Raw genomic sequence first — 18381 nt, forward strand, 5'->3', positions numbered from 1 at the left:
TAATTGGAGTCAAACAAGCCAATACTCTTGTGGGTTTGCAGTAAGCATGTTTACTAGATTCGAAATTAAAATGAAGTTTATTAGTTTTTTTTTTTTCCCCTTATATTATTTTGTGTTTGTGATAGAGTTAATTGTGATACAATATAAATGTGTGTATATATTATGACACGTTCATGGGCTGAATCTAGTAGACTAAAGAAAGTCTATGACGGATGTAGCCCCATTGGTCTTTCTGCTTATATGTTCAGCTTCTAAGTCTGATGCCACAAACTAGAAAGTCATTGACCAAAAAATCCCAACCCCATAAGAGCGAGTTTGAGGGAATCATCAAAGTGGCGACCCAGACTAAACGAGGATTCAGTGAGCAGAAGTGGCAGCAATTGTTTCTTAGTACGTGTATGAAGATTGATCTGCCGCGATGGAATACCACTACACTTGTACTAAGCAATGGAATACCGCTGCACCTGTACTAACTTCTAGTATCTACTGGACAAGTAAATTTAAGCCATCGGTTAAATATCAACTAAGTACCAACCGTACCATGTATTGTCAGTCGATACTTGTGTCAAACAATCTTTTCGTGTAACTTTTTAATATTAACTGACAATATGACTAGTACTTAATAAATGAGACTCACCATGGCACCGAACCAAAAAATTCATATCCCTTGAGGTATATTTATATTCCAACATCATTGTTATTCCAAAGGCATGATCTTGATGGAATATCAATTGAATTTGGAATGAATTCTGCAAAGTTAATATAGTGCCCTGGCTGATATAAGTTGTGGAATCCATGTAGCAAATTGCAAGCGTGGTCCTCCAAACAGTGCCACCCATTCCAACTTTAACCATATTCCCAAGTCAATTTGTTGGCTTTAAATTCCAATATTTTTTGTGATGGTTATTCAAATATTCTCCCCAATTCCATTCCCTATGCTCCGATGGAGATTTGCAGCTTCTTTGATAATGGAGGCATGGAAAAATACAAGGAATAATTTACTTTAAAACTGTTGTCTATATACAGCAAAGAACATGCATATAGTCGGCCAAAAATTACAAATGGCTAGCATAGAGGATTGGGGAAGAAGCCAAACTCTACACAAGCTTGCCAAGCAGCTTGAGTTTTACAAACCTCCCTCCGCACTGGATAAATCGGAGGATGATAACGAAGGCGATACATCTGTAAACTCTGGTATAAGCTTCAACTCTTTAGCAGTCGGCAATGAAGAGTGTTCTTGTGTCAAGTTGAGGTTGAGAGAGAGAAGAGCAGCTGTCCTGATATGCATCTTTGAGGGTGCTGAGGGTGAGCTAAGAGTTATTCTTACTAGGAGATCCATGAATTTGGCATCACACCCAGGTATAATATGCTAAATTTGTTGTAAGGGAATGATCAAGCTCCTTTTCACCCTCGCGCCTCTATTTGTTTCTGGCCTTTATATAGAATAAAACCAAAGGAGAATTCAAGGATAAATAAATAGGGGTATGCAAGGGAAAGAAAGATGTGTGGAAATAATTTCTTATTTGTTAAGAGTGCTACTAGACCCACTTCATTGTTTTATTTTCCCACCCACATTATTATTTCACTCATCATAAAAATTTTAAAAATTAAAATGTTATTTTCCCACCCACTATTATTCATAAAATAACCTTTAATATATATATATTTTTTTTTAAAAAACCTGGATCTCCATCCTTAATCACATCGCTACACCTTCATTATACTCTAGCCGCACCAACACATGACTTTCAGTTAAACTTTGGATTTGGGTGGTGGGTTAGGGTCCAGCCATTGTGGTCTAGTTGGTGGTTTGCATTTTCTATGCAGGTTGTTGGTTCTCTGAAACTTTGGATTCAAAACAACCCACCAATGACTTTCAATGAGGTTGTGAGCTTCTTGGTGTTGGAAAGATGGAAGCATTTTAGGGAAAATCATGAGCTGGTGCTTTGATGTTGCCTTTCTTAAGCTTAAATGCATCTTGTCGAATCCAGCCCCAGTTGACACCCAAACCCCTCACACCTGCCTCAAATTCAGGCCTTACCAATATCCACTTTTGCATATCGGTGTCGTTGAGGACGATGGGAGGTGATTACGCCCGGCGGAAAAATGGATAAGGAAGATGCAGATGAATCTGCAACAGCACTAAGGGAAGCCATGGAAGAGATTGGACTCAATCCAAGTCTAGTTCAAGTCGTTGCAAAGCTAGAGTGCTTCATGTCCCAGGTACCACATACATGTATATGCTCATTTCTTTTCTTTTGACATATCGGTACTGTGAAATTTGAATATTTTTTTATGCGTTGCGCAGCATTTGGTCACCGTTGTCCCAGTGATCGGACTAGTAGCTAGAATTGAAGATTTCAAGCCTGTACTCAACGCCGACGAAGTTGATGCCATTTTTGATGTTCCATTGGAGATGTTTCTCAAGGTTATTTCTACCATACAAAAATAGTATATTGCACTACAAAAGGTCACAGGCAGAGCATGCATATGTCAATTTATATTGTTGTCAAAACGTAATTAAAAGTGATTTCTTTTTTTGTGTAATGCAGAATGATAATCACAGATTTGAGGAGAGAGAATGGATGGGTTGCAAGTACAGTCTCCATCTTTTCGATTTTGAATCAGAGCAAGGGCCGTTTCTAATTTGGGGACTAACTGCAAGCATTTTAATTCGGGTGGCGGCTGTTATCTACAAGCAGCCTCCATTATTCCAAGGACGCAGCCTCCCTGACTTCCAAGAATTACAAAAAGCCTTGCATAGTGTGCATAATGTTAATGTAACATGAGATTATATACTACTATATATGTTGGAGAAATAAAAAAAGAAATGAATACTAATTGATACATCATATTCCGGGGTCTTAGTCTGATTGAAACCATTTAATTTTTAGATTCTCTTTCAACGGTTATCCGTAGTAAAAGTCAACAAAATTAGTAATTGCTTATATGCTTAAACTTTTTGTATCTCTATTTTAGCTTTATACCAAACCACATTTGCACATTTTTAAGTGACCAAACAGTTCTGGATTTGGATGATTTTTATGCTAGGATAACCTTGAAGACTTCAAATATAGACAATTTCAACCGTTGGATTGCATTGTGGCACAAACTTAGGAAGAACTAGAAAATATGCCCACGTTGCTGAGGGAATTGAATGCATCATGCGTAACTACATGAATAAGACACATTTAACCTGAATAAATTCAACACAATCATCTATGAATAGAGAGACACAAGTGAATGAGGTCAAAAAGATAAGCAGCTTGGTTTTTATATACATTCAACTGAGCTGACATGTAAAGACATTGTACAATTAGCTAGACGAAACTGAACGTTCAAGTAGCTAACTTTCCGAGCACAAATGTTCAAAGCAAAAAATATGCAGAAGACTTGTTTCCATAAGAAACAGAAGCACCATGCAGTTGACACATATTTTGCTTCTGCAGTTAAGACGGCACACACTCAAATTGCACAAACAATGCACACACTCACACACACCTGCATGGCACAAAAGCAGTGTAAAATCTACATGTTTAGGCAATATCATCACGCTTGAGAATTCAAATTGTACAAACACTGCACACACCGGAATTCATATTATGATCCAGAAGCTTTCAAACTATGCATCAAAAGCAAAAGCAAGATATAAGAAATGAAAATGAAAAAACAAAATGAAAGCAAATGCAGAATGAAAGCTAACATATGTCTTGGCCAACATATTTATAAGATATGGATACCAATCCACTGAACTCTAAACACCAAATAATTACGAATTTAGCTAAAGAATGTTAGCCACAAAAATCCTATTAATGAATCTCAAAATTTTCCCTAACCATTAAAATGGTAATGAAGCTCAGAATATTCCCTAAACACTGAAACCCACAGTACATGCCATCTATCCAACAAAGATAAATTAAAAACAACAATTGCAAGATCAATAAGGACTTTGTGAACTACAACGATTAAAAGGGCCGGAAAAAACATTAATCTACATAAACAAAAGAAAGTGCACATTAAAGAGCACCAAAAAGCCAAACAGACCCCAACCTAATCCTAATCGGCAAATTTCTCAATTAAACACCACTTAATCACCCATCAAAAACCAAAGAAATTCAAGAAAACGAAGAATGCAATAGTTGTAAGGTCTTGTTTGTTATCAAAATAGATCCCTCTTAAGAAAGGGAATGAGGCAATTCTGAGAAGCAACCGCTGGGTAAGAGTACAAAATTGCATGCTTTTCATTTTAAAGTTCAAAATTTTAATTTCTATTCTGAAGATATATATTATGTATCTTCTCATCTTTTTCATGCATTTAGATACCTTTTGTGAGAAAGTCGCATGCTATTTTATTTCCATTTTGTGGTGTTCTAATCTTTCAAAAGTACTCCACACATGCAGCGCTTCTTCAAAAGTGGAAAAAAACAGGGAAACTATGCGCCCAGTCTGATTTTAAAGTAAGTTTGAAAGTCATTATACCTCTTTCTCCTATCCTCACTTGGGCTACATATGGAAAGATTTTCTTGACAGTTCCTTCTAAAAGTGTTCCCTCCTTAAGGTATAACAGTTCCTGAAACATTAAATCGCAAACCAATGTCAGTTCTTATGAAAAATAAGATCACAGATCTCAGAACAAACAATGAGAGAACATTGCAAGCAACAAAAAACATGAATAAATTAAATGTCAAAATCCAACGGACCCAAGCTTCTTTCTCACTCAATAGTCAATACCATGTCATTCTTAGCTTCATCTATTCGAGTAATCTGCACATGCATCCGGCAACCCACCTACACCATTAGGAAACAACATGTGTAAGAAGCAGATTAACAAATCAAACATATGCAACTATCTAAGGGAGGAAAAGGTTCAACAATGAAAAGTTGTCAGTGCCCTGTTTAGAGGCTGAGGCAGGATGCAAATACCCGGCCTACCCTGCCTGTTGCCACTCCTAGTCTCATTACTTGTACAAATAGCTTCACCAAAAAGAAGATTTTCAAACTTGAATTTAAAATTTTCACTTAAGTTCAAACACGTCACGAATGAATTGATTAACTACAATATCTGCTGAAAATATATGACAAAAAGTTAAATTTGAATACTGATCAGGAGGTAAACACACAAATTCCTAATCAACCAAGTTACCAATGTCCTAAATCCTAATCACAAGAAAAGCACACTGATCAAATTAAAACTCCGAATTAAAACATACCCAATTATAAACTATCATTAAAAATGAATATTTCGTCATTTTGGTATAGCAGCATAAAGCCTCATTAAAAAGAGAAAAAAAGAAAATGCAGAGAGAGAATACAGCAGCATAATCAATCAAGTTGATGCATATTTCAATCAAATTGATGCATATTTCAATCGAGCCTCATTAACAACAGAAAATACGGCAGCACAAAGCATAACAGAAGCTTGGAAATGGAAAAGGAACCTGCAATTAGGTTTCTTCAGAAGCAAAAATGGCAGAACGGAACCCAGAATCACAGAGACAGAGAGAGAGTGTGTGGAGTGAGTCGATCCGAGCTAAAATAAAGAAAATGAGCTTTAGAAAGTAGGAAAGGATGTTGTTCAACAAACTAAACAGTCAAGAAACCATTTTTAAATTTGAGTCAGAGGACACACCAACTGAAAACAGTGCATTACCTTTTGAATCAAGGGAGGAAACAGAAAAATCAAAGTCTCCCATACCTCCTTCAGTAACCCCTTCCTGACCGGCTAACCCCACAAACTGCACACAACCATGCCTTCCCCATCAATTCTTGCGGAAACGGCTTCCAGCCGGAACAAAAATTCTGAAAGCAACCCGGCCCCCTAGCCCTCCACCCCTGCCTCGCCGTCTCTCTGCGCACCCGTTGCCAACAAAAACAAAACCAAACTTTCGGGCACCCCTCTCTCCTCCCATCTTTACTCCCATCCCTTTTGCAACGCACGGCTCTTCCTTCCCTCCTCTTCTCTCTGCCATTCTGCCGGCTGACGGTTAGCCTTTGTCGGTGAGTCACTGCATCCACCTCACCTTATACCGAATCCAACCACCACCCACAGCCCAAACCCGCAAAAGCCCATCCGCCCAAACCCTAAAAATAAAAAATAAAAATGTTCCAGCCCGAACCCAAACCGTCCACAATGATCACTCATTGAAGCAATGGCATGGCGTAAATAGAGCGAAAATCGGGTCCAAACCACAAAGGCCACTCTGTAAAGCAGTGGCTTGGCCGTAAATAGAGTGAAATCCAGATCTAAACACTGTTCATTTGAACAGTGCAATTGGAATCCCTTCTCTAGACTAATGTAATGTCTGTGATATAAAATTTAAAGAAAATTAATTAAAATGATTTGAAAATTTTGAGTTTTAACAATAAAGATAAAATAAAAGGTAAAGTGAATAGTACATGATTGACTTTTTAGTATAAAAATGTGATTTTTCGTTAAAATAAACAGTACCAAGAGCTCTTTGTTAAAATTCCTTAAAATTTATCGTAGAAAGACCATGAATAGTCATAGTTTGACATAAACTTCTCCAAAATATAAAACTGGAAAGGTTAGCACTGAGTTCTTTGAAATTCAGTTGCCTAATTCAATGTAGCTGATATATGAATGAATGCATTCCTTTTGGTCATGTTGTTGCAAACCAAGAATCCTTCTATCAATTTGCTTATTTAGAAGGAAGTTATAACGAAAAATTTACAGTATTGTTTACTTTAACAAAAAAATCACGTTTTTACACTAAAAAGTCAATCTTTGTACTATTCAATTTACCTTTTATTTTGTCCTTATCATTAAAATTCAAAGTTTTCAAATATTTTTAATTAACTTTTCTTATTAAAATAAAGCTATAATTTCATCGAAAAAAATCTGACAAAAAATTATTTATTCACAGTCAAACTATCACCAGCATCCGTGTATACATATACGCAGACTTGCATGACATGTTCCCCTTGTACATGTTCCGTACCGTGACCTAGTCAACTCTATAGAAACTTCACCGTAGTTTCTTGCATCTTTCATGGTGGAAAAATGGGTGCTCAAATGACCAACCTTTTTATTCCTGGCAAAGTTTTATAATGATCGGTCGGATCACATTGCTGATCAAACATTAATATTGTCACTAAATTAATTAGTTGTGTAATTCAGAAAAGTGTGTTGAGAAAAATTAAAGTATACAACTCTTGCCACAAGCGTTGAAGAGATAAAACAAGTAAAAAAATTACTTGTATTACACTCACAAAATATTACAACACAAACTCTCAATGACACACCTTAGAAGCTATGACACTCTCTTTTTTACTAAAGACAAACCCTAGATCACTCACTCTTACAAGACTACTCTTGCTTCTCACTCTCACTTGGTTGCCTACTTGCTTGATTACTTGATTACAACACCACACGCATATTTATAGGTGTGATCAGCCAACCTTCCTTAGCACCCCACCGATTTGGGCTTTCATTATAATTAACCTTCTACTTGTTTCTACGAACAACCCACCGACATAGGCTTTTGCTTCACACATTTGTTACAAGCTTCTAGAACTTTTTAGCTTAATATGCTTGAACCACCGACTAAACAACTTGCTAGAATTATCTAGCATTTTCTTAATATGCATGCACTGGCCATTGCTAGAATTCTCTAGAATCTAGACACCAATTGGGGTTGGTGTTGACCTTCAACACTCCCCTCAACACCAGCTTATTCTTTCTTCCATGTTGAGTTGATGTCAAAGCTTCTTCATGCACACCCATTTACGTGATATGGGTTTCACATCTCTTCGCTTTGGCACGAGATTCCAAGCTTGATTTAGCTCCACTGCAATGACTTCTTCTCCCAACTTTGAGCCACTCAAGTTCAACTGCTTCTTCTTCTATGGCTACATTGGCATATTTAGAATTTGGCTTCCAGATTCTTGTTGACCTCTTTAGTCGTGATCGTGGAGTACTCTAACAGTTTTTTCGCTTTAAACTTTGACTCTTCGTATAGTAGTTGATGTGCTTTACCATACTAGCATCCTGCACAAACCGTGTATGTTCTCATGTCAAGCTGAGGTAGCCCTTTAAGCATTGATTTCTTAATCATCACATTTAGCTTGTGATAGCTAACATGACCCATTCTCATGTGCCATAAATCTGATGTCTTGTTCTTCCTTGTCTTGTCTACGTATGCAGTTTCTGCTAACATTACATAGACTAACTGCAATTGTCGTCCCTCCATTGTTGGCGTCCCTAAGGTCATGAGGTGTCGGTACACTTTCACATCTCGTGGACCAAACAAGGCATAATTTCCTAATGACATCAATTGAGGCACTGAAAGCATATTTTTCTTCATCCGTGGAACATGGTAGACATCTTGAAACGGCACTTGGTTAGTGTTGTATCGGGGCACAATTACTGTATTACTGATATGAGTAATCGGTAATCTCGAGTTGTTGGCCGTCACCACCAATCGACCTCTTTTGTACTCAGTCAGACTTGGACTTTTTCTTATCACCTGTCATATGGTTTGAGCAGCCTGAATCCACGATCTAATCATTCTTGTAGTTAATTGACTCCTGATTTGTTGCTGTGAGAGCTAACTCTTCCTTCTCCATTGTGAAAGATGCTTCAGCGTCTCACTCTTCCTCTAAAACTAGAGATGCAACGACGTCCCAATCATCTTCACTTTTCTCTTTTAAGCTAGCGACATTACTCTCTGCATACTTTTTAAACCAGCAATCATTCGACATGTGGCCCTTCTTTCCACAATTGTAACATTTTCCCTCAAACCTTTTATTATTATGGGACTGACCACGGTTGCCGTGATACTTCGGAGTTCCCCCTGGCCGAGAACTCATTCCTCCTTGATGACCTTTCGCCTTGTCACCATTTGATTTAGATCCTCCACCAGCACGCTGCTTTAAGTTGTCTTTACTTTTAATGTAGAGCGCTTTCTCTTCACCTTTTAATGAGACCCCGTCCATTTGCTTTGCCAAAACTTCTTAACTAGCAAGCAAATTCTCAAACTCAACAAGTGATGGTTGGGTCAGCCATCCTTGTACAGCAGTAACGAAACCTTCATATTCAGGTCTCAACCATGGATAATTATTCTTTTTTATCTTGGTTTCTATAATTGCAGCACTAGGATCTAATTCAGAAATTTCACAGCAAATAGACTTTACCTTGTGGAAATATTAGGCAATCATCATGTCCCTTTGGGCCATTTATAACAACTCATTCTTGAAAAGTTGCAATCTTGTATCGTTCCTCTTTGAAAAGAGTGTGGCAAAAGTGTCTCATGCTTCTTTCGGTGTTGAAGCCTTCTTTATATACTCCAACATGTCCTCTTCAACTGTGGTTTTCAAGGAGAACATTGCCTTACCTGCCTTGGTCTTCCATTTCCGCAAAGTCCCGCTAGTGTTTTCTTCTGGCTGTGTAACTTCATTACTGCCGACAACATCCCAAAGATCTTGGCCTTTAAGGTAAGACTCCATACATGTCACCTATGTGTTGTAATTTTTGTTGTTCAACTTCCTAATTCCTCCAACAACTTGAAGATCTCCCATCATGTCGGTAGAACTTCGATAAGCCAAACAAGATTAGTCAACAATTTTGCGAAGTACTAAACTTCTCACGATTCTTGGAAGTTTCACTAGAGATGATCCTTAATCGTAACGCTCTGATACCAATTGTTGAGGAGAATTAAAGTCCACAACTCTTAACACAAGCGTTGGAGAGACAAAACAAGTAAACAAATTACTTGTATTACACTCATAAAATATTACAACACAAACTCTCAAAGACACACCTTAGAAGCTATAACACTCTCTTTATTTGTAAAGACAAACTCTAGACCACTCACACTCTTACAAGACTACTTTTGCTTCTCACTCTCACTTGGTTGCCTACTTACTTGATTACTTTGATTACAACACCACACCCATATATATAGGGGTCATCAGCCAACCTTCCTACGTGCCCAACCAACTTGGGCTTTCATTATAATTAACCTTCAACTTGTTTCTACAAACAGCCCACCAACATAGGCTTTTGCTTCACACGTTTGTCAGAAGCTTCTAGAACTTTTTAGCTTAATATGCATGAACCACCGACTAAACAACTTGCTAGAATTATCTAGCATTTTCTTAATATGCATGCACCGGCCATTGCTAGAATTCCTTAGAATCTAGACACCAATAAAGTGAGGTTTCGTCACAAAAGATCTCGATGCAACTAGTAGACAAAACATCCAAAATAAGGAAACTTAATTTGATCAGGCATCCAGACGTGGGACATACTATAACAACTCCAAATCTCGTCTGGACATGCTTTAACAACTCCAAATTTCATTAAAATCAATTACACGAGTGAAGTCCAACCCCGTTCCCATTAGGAGTGAATTTCACACGAAGCTACCAATGGATTGGTCAGATTACAAAAGCTTAAAGTCTATGCCCTTATTTCTCTCCACAAAAAGGATTAGATACTACTAACTAGCCACGAAGGCAAAGCCCTTAGTCCCCAAAATTAATGGTTATAGTGTAATAACCCCGGCGGTTCCGCTGTGGCTAAACAAAGGCGATAACGCATGGCAACTTACAGTCGCCACTTTTGTAGGGTTACAAAGCATGTCGGGCCTTGTGCTCCTCTACGCCAGCATAGTAAAGAAGAAATGGGCAGTCAACTCAGCCTTCATGGCCCTCTACGACTTCGTTGCCGTGCTCATCTGTTGGGTCCTCGTAGGCTACCGCATGGCCTTCGGGGACCAGCTCCTGCTATTTTGGGCTAAAGGTGCACCCTCTCTTGGTCAAAAGTTCCTCATCAACAGAGCCAAAGTGCCAGAAAGCACTCACTTTCACGACGGCGGATTGATTGAGACCCCGACGGTTGAGCCATTTTACCCTATGGCATCCCTTGTCTACTTCCAATTCACTTTTATAGCCATTACTCTTATTTTGCTAACTAGGTCTGTTCTTGGCCGTATGAACATCAAGGCTTGGATGGCTTTTGTCCCTCTTTGGCTTCTATTTTCGTACACTGTTGGAGCCTTTAGTCTTTGGGGTGGTGGCTTCCTTTACCATTGGGGTCTCACTGACTACTCTAGCGGCCATGTCATCCATCTCTCCTCAGGCATAGCGGGTTTCACCGCCGCTTATTGGGTAGGTACTTATGATTAAATTGTGAGTCTAGATCCTCTACTGATTTTTTTGTGCTGATACTGCGAATGCAGTTTTAGAATTTAGACTAATTTAAAGTTTTGCACATGTACTAATGCCATGTTTACTTATGCGTTCTAGGTTGGTCCAAGGTTGAAGAGTGACAGGGAAAGGTTTCCACCAAACAATGTGTTGCTAATGCTTTGTGGTGCTAGGATGCTGTGGATGGGCTGGTCAGGCTTCAACGGCGGGGCCCTTTATGCTGCAAACATTGTTGCTCCAATAGCAGTGTTAAACACAAACATATGTGCATCTACAAGCCTTCTTGTGTGGACATCTCTGGACGTCGTGTTCTTCGGCAAGCCGTCGGTGATCGGAGCTGTGCAGGGCATAATGACGAGGCTTGTATGCATCACACTTGGGGCGGGGTTGGTGCAGTCGTGGGCCACTATTCTGATGGGAATACTTTCTGGCAGCATTCCATGGGTCTCCATGATGGTCCTACACAAAAGGTCTACCCTATTGCAAAAGGTAAAAGTTTCTACTTTCCACACTGTATGTTTGTTTCTACAATTTTTTGGTCCTGTTTTTTGGCATATGACACGCATTGTGTATTTTCTAATCATATCGTTAAAAATTTAAACGTTTTAATCTTATAAAGATAATTTTTAATGTTCTAATCTTATAAAGAGAAATAACTTGTGCTCCTTCGATACATGAAATAAAGAATCTGAAGTAGGTTTAAGTCTCCATCAAACATTTTAATTTGTTTATATTTGGTCCTTTATTTCTTTTCCTTTGTTTTTTAAAATATTCATCTAGCTTACTTTGTATTCAAAGATTTCTACCTTATAGTCCCAACAAAAATCACATCCATCATGTTCCACTATACTAGTATATTATATTCGTTCCGTTATCCTTTAAATTTGTACCTCCATCAACTGTGGTATATTCCATTAGTCATCTATCCTCTTTCCTTAATGCTTGACCAATCATCAATGAACAAAAGATCATAAATGAAATGAAAGGAATAGAAGGGGAAAAAACTAAAACTAACATTACAAATCCAAGTTAGTTCGGTTAAGATAGTGTATTCGCTTGTTGCACCTAATCTCAAATTACCTTTTAAAATTAGAACAACGTAGATTATCGTCTTACTGTCACATAAATTAAATTAAATTCTTACGATATACAATTTTTTATTATTTACAGGTGGATGACACCCTGGGGGTATTTCACACACATGCAGTGGCAGGGCTTCTGGGAGGTCTGCTGACTGGGCTTCTGGCGGAGCCAGCACTTTGCAGGCTTATACTGCCAGCCGGCAACAGCAGGGGTGCATTCTACGGTGGCAATGGAGGGATGCAATTTCTGAAACAATTGGTTGCAGCCATGTTTGTGATTGCTTGGAACATCGTCTCCACCACTTTTATACTTCTGGCAATTAGGGTTTTCATACCTCTGAGAATGCCGGAGGAGCAGCTTAATATCGGAGATGACGCCGTTCACGGAGAGGAGGCTTACGCTCTTTGGGGTGATGGATCCAATCCTGTATCTCCAGCCAACAGTCCACACTGTGTTCAATTTCTGAAGAAGATAACTCTTTTTATGCGAGCGACACTGGGAGGGGAAATCGAACTCAATACCTCAAGTGCAATCACAAATGCTCCGTAATGGAATACAAAAAGACGAGCAACAAAACATGCAAAACGAATAATATGAATCCAAAGTATACCAATTCCATTTGATCTGAGCAGATGGTAGTTTCCTTTACAGTAATTTAAGGTTGTCATACAAACCCTTGAACTGTTAACGTGGGTACCAGTACCCAAAAATAGCTACTTTACATGCTAGAGTATCCTATGTCCCACTATGAATCCTAAAACCCAGAAAAGCAGATAGAACATTGGCTAATCGAAGTGTTCCCATTCCTGATTTGGTTCTGTTGAAGATGGCTCTGGCGTTGACGTTGGGGGATTCTGGGATCCGACTCCAGAGTCAAAGGTCTCCCACTCGGTTGTTACTGTGACAGCATTGCTACTCTTGTTAACTGGATTGCTGTTCCTCACCTTTAGAGCATCCAATGCATCCACAAAGTTCTGGACACGTCGCACCTGTACAAGAAAATTGTTAAACCTGCCATAACATATCCCTAATAGTCTATGGAACTTCAAAAGTTTGTAACAACCTATAAAATAGCCATTACATACTGACATTCCAATGTACTTATTGCAGCAAATCAATTTTCAGCACAAAGAGAATAAGCTGCGAACATAAGGAGACCTTTATAGTTTATATTCACATCCACAAAATTCCATTGGAAGCAATCCTATCTGCTGTACAAATTTTTAACCATGGTTGTGATACGGTAAACAATGTAAGAGAGGGTCGCCACACCAATAGCAACCAGTAGCTTAGCGGTACCTCTTCCTATTTCTAACAGGAAGCTCTTGAGTTCCGATCCTAATATAGCACATAGTTGAATCTCCAAAGGCAAGGCAAGGGTTTAAGTGAGGATGAAATGAGGAAGACAGGACTGACAAAGAGCATGGCGAAGGGGGAAATAGAATAACTATTGGAATTTGGAAGAGGGGTAACCGATCTCGTAATGCTGATCCATAAGAAAATCTAAAAGCTCCAAATGCAGAAAGTAATGCGATTCCATCGCAAATACCAACATCAACACACATATAATGCTACTCTATGAAGAATATGACATCAACCGTAAGACACATGATACATAGCAACCAACGAAAGCCAACAATGCTTATATTGAGCAATCCTTTAGTTGTTTCAAGCAATACAATGAAATGATCTCTGCGGTGGAAGCCCTCAAGTGGAGTCTACCATGTGCGAAGATACTGAAGTTGGGCCCGAAGGACAAGCATATACTGATTACTATGCATCCAACCTTTCCTCAAAAACAATTTAGAAGAAACCTGGTGGGGTTCTTTAAATTAACACAAAGGTAGAATCCTAAATAGAATACAGATAGGAAATCTTTTGATTCTCCCTCCCATCGCTTTGCATTGCTTCAATCACCCTAATCATTGGCAACGCTGCCATCTCACCACTAGAATCCATCAATTTTGATACAATGCATGCTACAACAAAAGATAATTTCACCTCCCTATATCTATAAACTACAACACTCCTCAACGCCGATGATCACAACAACTTCATTGTGTGATCAATACAACACAGCACATCATTTCCACGAGAACAAACAAAATGCGTAGCAATTCCATCGTAAGAAACCAAAAATCATGAAAAATACAAACCTCTGCCTTGCGTTGCATTTTTTCTTCTCCTTCAGCGTGAATGCCATCCAATTTCAGCAACTGCCTCATGAGCAACTCTGTTGGCACAACAAATTCTTTATCGGAAACCTCGTTCCTGCCAGCCACAGCCACTTCCAAGGCAGTAACCTTTTAAAATCAAACAAAGCATTGTGAGCACCAAACAAATCTAACATTTTGGTAACCAAATACAATTGGCACACGGAACTCACCCTCTCCGCGAGCTTATCAACCTCGGCTCTGACTTCAGCAATCGCTTGAGAAGCCTTTGACATGACATTGCTTTTGCCTCCAACATCTCCACCACTGGTTGGCATCTTTTTGCTGTTGACTCCAACTTCTCCAGCACCGACTGGCATCTCATTGCTTTGATTTACCTCCTCAACCTTACTCTCCTTTCGGGCTTCCAGAAGCAGCACCTTCGAATTATTCTTCACACCGGCAATGTCCAGATGCTCCTCATCTGCCTTCTCCATCCCCCTGAAAAAGAGTCTCTGCGCCTCTGGCTCCAAATTAGTCTTCTGTGCAACATGTTTCTTCATATCCCCTGACGATATCCAAAACAAAAAACAATCAAATTAATAGTGATGATTAAAATGGAATGATAAGAACATGGGCGAAAGAAGAATACCGAAAGTGGAGTGGGCAGGGAGGAAGAGCTCGTAGCGGGGCCCGTTGCCAGGGCCGAGAACGACGTCGATCTTGATCATGGGCCCACGAGAGGAGGCGGAAGCACCAACGCCAGCAGCCACTGCCGCCTCGTCCTCATCTTCCCGCCTCTGGACCAGCGCCTTCGGATTCGGGTTCGGATTGTTTTTCACCATCATAAAAAATGGGGCGCGAATCGAGTCGGGGTATCTCGAAATGGAAAGTGTCGGGCGGGGGTTCGAGAATTTGGGAAAAGAAGGGTTTTGTATCGACGGTATTGACTAGATAGCGACTGAGTGAGGGTTTGAGGGAGAGATGATCGTACGGGTTTTAACGGAACGCGTTTCGTTAATGGGTTGGTCGGTTCCAATATTTGAGCGGCGCATTTGTCATCACTTATACGAGGTGGATATTTCAACCACAATGACTATTTAAAAATGAGTATGAACTCCTATTTAAAATTTTTAATGTTTTAATTACAGAATTTTATGCTTATGATCAGAATCGTTCATATTATGAATGACATTGTAAAGATCATCTCTGTAAAATATAAATTAAAATTAAGGTCGTTTAGTCAATCCATTATAGCAAATACATAGACGGTTTGTAATACTTTTACTAGTACTGTTTATTTGTTTTTAAATAGTTTGATGACTAAACAACCTTAGTTTTAATTAATTTTTTGCAGATGCGATCTTTATAGAGTGATTTATAATATAAACTGTTCTAATTATAAACACGAATTTTATGAATTGGCAACGAACAATTTTGAGAAATTTTGAGTAGGAGTTCCTACTCATCTTTGAGTAGTTAAGTATTGTTCTTTCAACAAACCTACATGGGGGAGTGGATAAACAAAAAATTGTTTAGGAAGAGAAAATGCTCTCTCAAACTCCCACCCTCGCGACAAGTGGTCATTTACTAAAATGATGAAAAGGTGAACGGCATGAATTCAAACTCCGTCGATGACTAATTTAACATCTAAAAAAAGAACTCCCACCCTCGCGTGCTGCCTTATGCTACCATTTTGAGAGCCGGTGGCATACTTCCTCAGCGTTCATTGGGCTATTTTTGGCGTATCTTTTGCTCTCTTCATCTTCTTCTTTACTCCTCTTAATTATCTTTAGGCTGTCATTTTTCAACAACCATCCTCCTCCATCTCATTCCTCTACCACTCATCCTTACAATCCATCACGCAATTACATTTTGATTACTGATATAGAACAATTTTTTAAACCAAATTTGTAAACTAAATTATGTGTAATCAATAGGAAATAGGTACATTAATCAACACTTAACTAATTTAATCATCAACCACCACATTATTTGATTTACAAATTCTGATTTAAAATTTTGGTCTCCCTAGCATTACTCTTACATTTTCTCAAATCTCCACGCAACGAACTAAAGACAAACACCAAATTCAATTCCTCCCTTCACTGCCCCTAACCAACATACATACTGGATTTTCGAAATCAAGTGTGTCGTGACTTTGGCCAAAGCAAGAGTATTTCACATACCCCTTTGCCTCACTCATTTTTTAATAAACCTTCCTCGGCTTCTTCCCTGCCACCTGCCTACCTCCTAGCAATATTTAGAACTTTGTTAGGTACCTTTTTTTATTCTTTAGAAAATGTATATAATCCATTTTTCAGAATTTTTATTTCTCGGGCTCATTCAAAAAAATTTGTCATGAGCCTGAAAAACTTGTCCCAAAAAAATTATAGCTCAAGTGTTTATACCTTGAGTTAAGAAATTTTGTTTTACACAATGATGTTCTACAAGCAGAGAGGTTCCTAGTCAAGTTATAATAATTATGTGTCAAAATCGTCATTTAAACAAATCAAATATATAAATTATTTTAAATACAAATTGGTTGTATTCATGAACCAATTGAGACACATGTATAACCAGTTCAAATGTTCTAATACAAATGCACAATTTCATTGCTCACTCTTTGCTACTTTCATTTCATTCCTTTCGCTCCAAATGAACCCTAACAACCTTTACAATGAAGAAAGTTGAGAAGATGTAGACATGACAACAATAATCGGTGAGTGAATTGTATGATATTGTTGTCGAAGAAGATGTTACTGTCAAACACCAAATTCACAGATAAGAAAATCAGCATGAATTACATCAACGCCCAATGAAAGATTGCTTCGGTCTAGGTAATCAACCTCCAAGATATATATACCGTCGAGCAATTTCAGAGGCGCTGCCGGTTGCGACCTTCATATGCACTTGGACAACAATAGTTGGAGGAGTCGTCAACAATGATGATTATTTTATGCAGAAATTATATGCACTTGGAGTTATGGGTTTATTGCCCTATCAAAAGATAACAGGCGCGCTTCGGATGCAGGCATGTAGTGTCGGATCCAATAAAATATTTAATCATGTAAAGTTTCTGATTTTGTGATTAGGGAGTACAAACATAGCTTCAAAAGAAGTAAAAAAATGATTAGGAGGTAAGTAATTTGCAATTATTGGTTATGGAACTGTGGGAGTGGGTGTGTACTGACTGACAAAAACTCATTTGGAGTGGTCTATTTGGTAATGGCGTGCCTAAACGCAGCGTAACATCCAATCCTGCCCTGTACTCTGTAGGGTGTTTGACAATTTTGTGCATCTACTCGAAAGAAAAACAGTTCCATCAGGCAGGCACGTGTTGTCTTCCCACATTGTGAAAACATTCGACGTGTTATGTATGTATGTTGGGTTACTGGTGAAGTGATAGGGCATAGTAGGAGATCAGAACTGTGGACAGCCCCTGTTCTGATACGTCTCCATTGATCATGCGTTGTAAGGCCAATTCGTATAAACAATATTTAGTACATAATCTTCCTCATGCAGGAGCAGCTCATATTTTCTTTCAGGAATTTATTGTTTTTTGCAGCCCTGAAACTGAATTTTCGAAGACTTATTTCTCGAACTTTACACATAAAACGATGTCATCTGAAAATCAAAATAAAGTAGGCGCTTAAGAACTTGCATGCCAGACTCAGTCATTGAATAGATTTATAAGAATGAGGTGCATAATGATTACAAGCAGATAATGAGCTATAAGTCGTTACATTATCATCTTATGTACTATTTTTTTTGGTTGAAATATGAGTTTAAACTTAATTGCCTAATTGGATGAGATGACTCTATGTAAGTGATAGTGCCTTTTTTAGTTGATCAAGAGAACATTTCTGTATATGTATGTATGTTGTTACAGTTGTCAAATTAAGTTCAACTTATACTATCAAATTTATCATGTTTATGTATTCTTTTACTTTTGCACACATTGTGAAGAGAAAAA

General features: G+C 38.5%; 3 protein-coding genes and 1 long non-coding RNA gene across 4 annotated transcripts; 2 read left to right on the plus strand and 2 right to left on the minus strand.

The window, feature by feature from the left end:
* Positions 1–1034: 1034 nt before the first annotated feature.
* Positions 1035–4350, plus strand: LOC137746102 (nudix hydrolase 15, mitochondrial-like). The gene is made up of 4 exons (XM_068486166.1): positions 1035–1359; positions 2075–2223; positions 2309–2428; positions 2553–4350. The coding sequence occupies exons 1-4, from the start codon at positions 1035–1037 to the stop codon at positions 2787–2789; spliced, it is 831 nt and encodes a 276-aa protein (XP_068342267.1). The 3' UTR covers positions 2790–4350.
* A 127-nt stretch (positions 4351–4477) lies between these two features.
* LOC137746103 (uncharacterized) lies at positions 4478–5626 on the minus strand. Its single transcript, XR_011069761.1, has 3 exons — positions 5439–5626; positions 4701–4788; positions 4478–4570 (listed from the first exon to the last, which is right to left on the minus strand). It is a non-coding gene; the product is annotated as an uncharacterized lncRNA (long non-coding RNA).
* Positions 5627–9310: 3684 nt separating this feature from the next.
* Positions 9311–12801, plus strand: LOC137744254 (ammonium transporter 2-like). Its single transcript, XM_068484116.1, has 4 exons — positions 9311–9453; positions 10512–11130; positions 11269–11658; positions 12340–12801. Exons 1-4 carry the CDS (start codon positions 9311–9313, stop codon positions 12799–12801), a joined length of 1614 nt encoding a protein of 537 aa, XP_068340217.1.
* Positions 12802–12846: 45 nt separating this feature from the next.
* LOC137745664 (BAG family molecular chaperone regulator 4-like) lies at positions 12847–15368 on the minus strand. Its single transcript, XM_068485659.1, has 4 exons — positions 15058–15368; positions 14639–14973; positions 14409–14555; positions 12847–13241 (listed from the first exon to the last, which is right to left on the minus strand). The coding sequence occupies exons 1-4, from the start codon at positions 15251–15253 to the stop codon at positions 13038–13040; spliced, it is 882 nt and encodes a 293-aa protein (XP_068341760.1). The 5' UTR covers positions 15254–15368; the 3' UTR covers positions 12847–13037.
* Positions 15369–18381: the final 3013 nt, after the last annotated feature.

Source organism: Pyrus communis, chromosome 9 (genome assembly GCF_963583255.1).
Source record: "Pyrus communis chromosome 9, drPyrComm1.1, whole genome shotgun sequence".
In the NCBI taxonomy this organism is placed as follows: domain Eukaryota; kingdom Viridiplantae; phylum Streptophyta; class Magnoliopsida; order Rosales; family Rosaceae; genus Pyrus; species Pyrus communis.